This window comes from Trypanosoma cruzi, genomic scaffold, assembly GCF_000209065.1.
Source record: "Trypanosoma cruzi strain CL Brener 1047053517057 genomic scaffold, whole genome shotgun sequence".
Lineage (NCBI taxonomy): Eukaryota > Euglenozoa > Kinetoplastea > Trypanosomatida > Trypanosomatidae > Trypanosoma > Trypanosoma cruzi.
This window is the reverse complement of record NW_001849518.1, coordinates 127,413-130,164: the sequence shown is the minus strand read 5'-3', so window position 1 is coordinate 130,164 and position 2,752 is coordinate 127,413. Positions and strand designations below refer to the sequence as shown.

At 50.9% G+C, this 2,752-nt stretch overlaps 2 protein-coding genes across 2 annotated transcripts, besides 2 other annotated features; both read left to right on the top strand.

Moving 5' to 3' along the window:
• Tc00.1047053511137.20 (hypothetical protein, conserved) lies at positions 1-1,080 on the top strand (the record flags this gene model as incomplete). The annotated part of the gene is made up of 1 exon (XM_797705.1): positions 1-1,080. A coding segment is annotated over one exon (1,080 nt), but the record flags the coding sequence as incomplete, so codon positions are not given.
• Positions 1-2,752: a sequence feature (heterozygous, Esmeraldo-like haplotype).
• Positions 901-938: a sequence feature (CT-rich).
• On the top strand, positions 1,787-2,659 carry Tc00.1047053511137.10 (hypothetical protein, conserved; the record flags this gene model as incomplete). Its single annotated transcript, XM_797704.1, has 1 exon — positions 1,787-2,659. One exon carries the CDS (start codon positions 1,787-1,789, stop codon positions 2,657-2,659), a length of 873 nt encoding a protein of 290 aa, XP_802797.1.

Here is a 2,752-nt window from a genome sequence, read left to right as displayed (position 1 = left end):
ATGCTCTGTTATTCCATGGAGTGCCTGTGTGACGTTGTTCTTCAAACGGTTTGGCAGAACGGTTGGCATTACGGCATCAGCACCGATTGCCTCGTTCCGGGCACGGTGTTTTTTAAACGTCACGACCGGTGGTCAACCTCTTTGGCAGCAACAAAGCCAAGCGATAGTACGCGCTGGACGCGTCTGGGTGGTATAATGCGGCAGATGTATACCATCTCGCAGGTATGTCTTTTTTATTTGTCTCTGGAAGCCCGTTTTGCGGCTTTTCAATACATTCCGCAGCTGCGCGATGAGTCGTACAACATTGTGGCGACCACACGTTCCCCTGACACGTTTGTTCAGGCCTACAACCGTCGTATCATTAACTTTTTTGCCCTTTTAAAGTTGCACTTGTCGGAGAAGAAATTGAAGTACGTGGGCATCACCGTCGCCAAGCCGCTGAGCGAACTGATCATGGTGGAAATTGCACACCTCCGTGAAAAGGCCATATCCCATGCTGGATTGGCGAGGTTGCGGGCGAACCTCCTCTCCATAGAGACGGCGCTGCAGTTGATTCTTCCCACCGACGATGATGTCCGTGGCGCGGTAAAGCATTATTTTTCACGTCCAGCCACTTTTCTGCGTCATTTGCCGAATAAAGACGTGGCCAACGACCTCATAACCAGCGGAGATTACAAGCACTTCTCGATGCATGAGATGGAGGAGCTCATTCGACTTGTGTTCCGCCGGGAGGCAAGCGATGAGTTTGTGACAGCGCAAATACAGCTCCTGCGTGTGAAGCTGAAAAGTGTAGCCCCTGCTGTCGCCACGCCGGAAATGACACCATCGGCATCGTTGACGGACGAAAACTTGCTCCCGGCAGAACACAAACCGCAACAATTTGAGAAGGTTGAGGAGAGTGAAGAAGAAGAAACCGAAGAAGAGGGCGAAGAAGAAGAGTCTGATGTAGTCTTGCAGCCAGGGGAGCGGGGGCCTTCACGCCACGTGGATCCCACGACAAAAATGGCAACCTCGCCTTCAGCTGACTCACAAAATTTTGTGTTTCCGACGGGGCCGAAGCCGGCGGTCACGAGACATTAAGTGGAAGAGGAGGAGGAGGAAAAATCTGGAGTTGCTTCCCGTATTCTTTCCCGCTAACGGGGTGAAAGGGCTAATGATGACGTACGGTGGCCTGTGATTTGTTTTCGCACCGGCATTTTCGGTGATTTTATGCCGGTGTGGAGCGTGGGTGAAGTTCTCCGGGAGGATTCGACGAGTTGGGTCTCTGATAACGCCGTGACAGCAGGAAGTTCCTCAGAGCGTGTCTGTGCGTCTGAGTTATAGTTTGTGCGTGCGTGTAACGTGTGAGGCCTGTGAGGGAGGAGCAAACTGCGTTTGTCAGTCTTTTTTTTTTTTTTTTTTGTTGTTGTCCCCGCATTGTCGCTGCTGTTGTTTTGCATCGGTTCCTTTATTTGCCTTGCTGGAGATTGTTTCTTCCTAGTATGCATGCGTGTGTGCGCTGCACACCTTCTCCCACCCCTCCCTCTCATTCCTCAAGACGGTTTCTTAGCGTCTCAAGAACGGAATGACAACGTGAAGGGGAAGGATTTGTGTGAATAGATGATTTGTTATGCGTTCTCTGTGCCTTTTCCCTCCTTCTGACATAATGGGAAATCCGATCGAAGATAAGAGCGAAATTAGAAACGCATACATAAATACAGAATTACGTGTATACATTAAAGCCCAGAGTTTTTGTTCTTATTCCTGTTGTTTTTGTTGTGGGTGTGGTTTTTGAGGAGCGGAGACTATGGCAGCGCATATCAGCGTCAGCAATGAACAGGTGTCACGGCCAGCAGCACTTGCATTCCAGTGCTGCCGATGCAATCAGCGTGTTATTTGTTGTCCCGGGTGCGGGGAGGCAAATTTTATCCTTGTTGACGGTGTATCATCTCCTACAGGTTTTACAACTAACGCTGCTCGTGGTAGGGGTTCTACAGGTGTCATTATTAATGGAAGAGGTGGCGCGGCTTGGACGCGCCGCCCGCCTGCAAAGGGCAATGGGGCATCCACCCCGGCTTTGCCCCACGCGGTGCCAACGGCCTTTGAGCTGTTTTGCCGCGACACGGAGGTTCAGCGAGACGTTGGTATGGACGAGAACAGAATTGTGGAGGTTGTGGGAGGAGAGTTGGAGGACGAAAGTCTTTACGACAGAAGGCGCTTCCACGCCGAGTGTTGGCTTGCCGCTGACGCTGAAACACGGAAGCGCTACGAACTCGCCGCGTCTGCGTTGGCTGCAGCTATTACCTCAAAGGTGCATCGTGTGGCGAGCAGGGATGCACCAGGGAATGTCAAGAAGGGAAAGAGGAGGTCAGCTGCATTAGAGTCTCCTGTTGTAGCGACTCTTTTGCCGTGCTGCGGGGACGTCACAGACGCTTCTCCTTCCGTAACGACGGCAAATGTGCCGAGTGACGATGGAAAGATGTTGGGAGCGTACAGAAGCCCAATGACGGCGTTTCGTCTCTTTTGCAAACGCGAGCAACACAATTACAAGACCAAAGGTGCGCTAATGAAGGCGTGGAGGTCGATGAGCCTAGCAGATAAGAAGCCCTATGATGACGAGGCAGCTGCCATCCGTGTGGCAACACGAGGAAAAAGATCAACTCGTGTCTGCAAAAATTGACATATGGCTATTTTCATTTTATTTTGTTTTTCAGACAGAGAGTGGGGGGGAGGGAAAAAGATGAATTTGAAAATATTTCATTTTGGTTTGTTT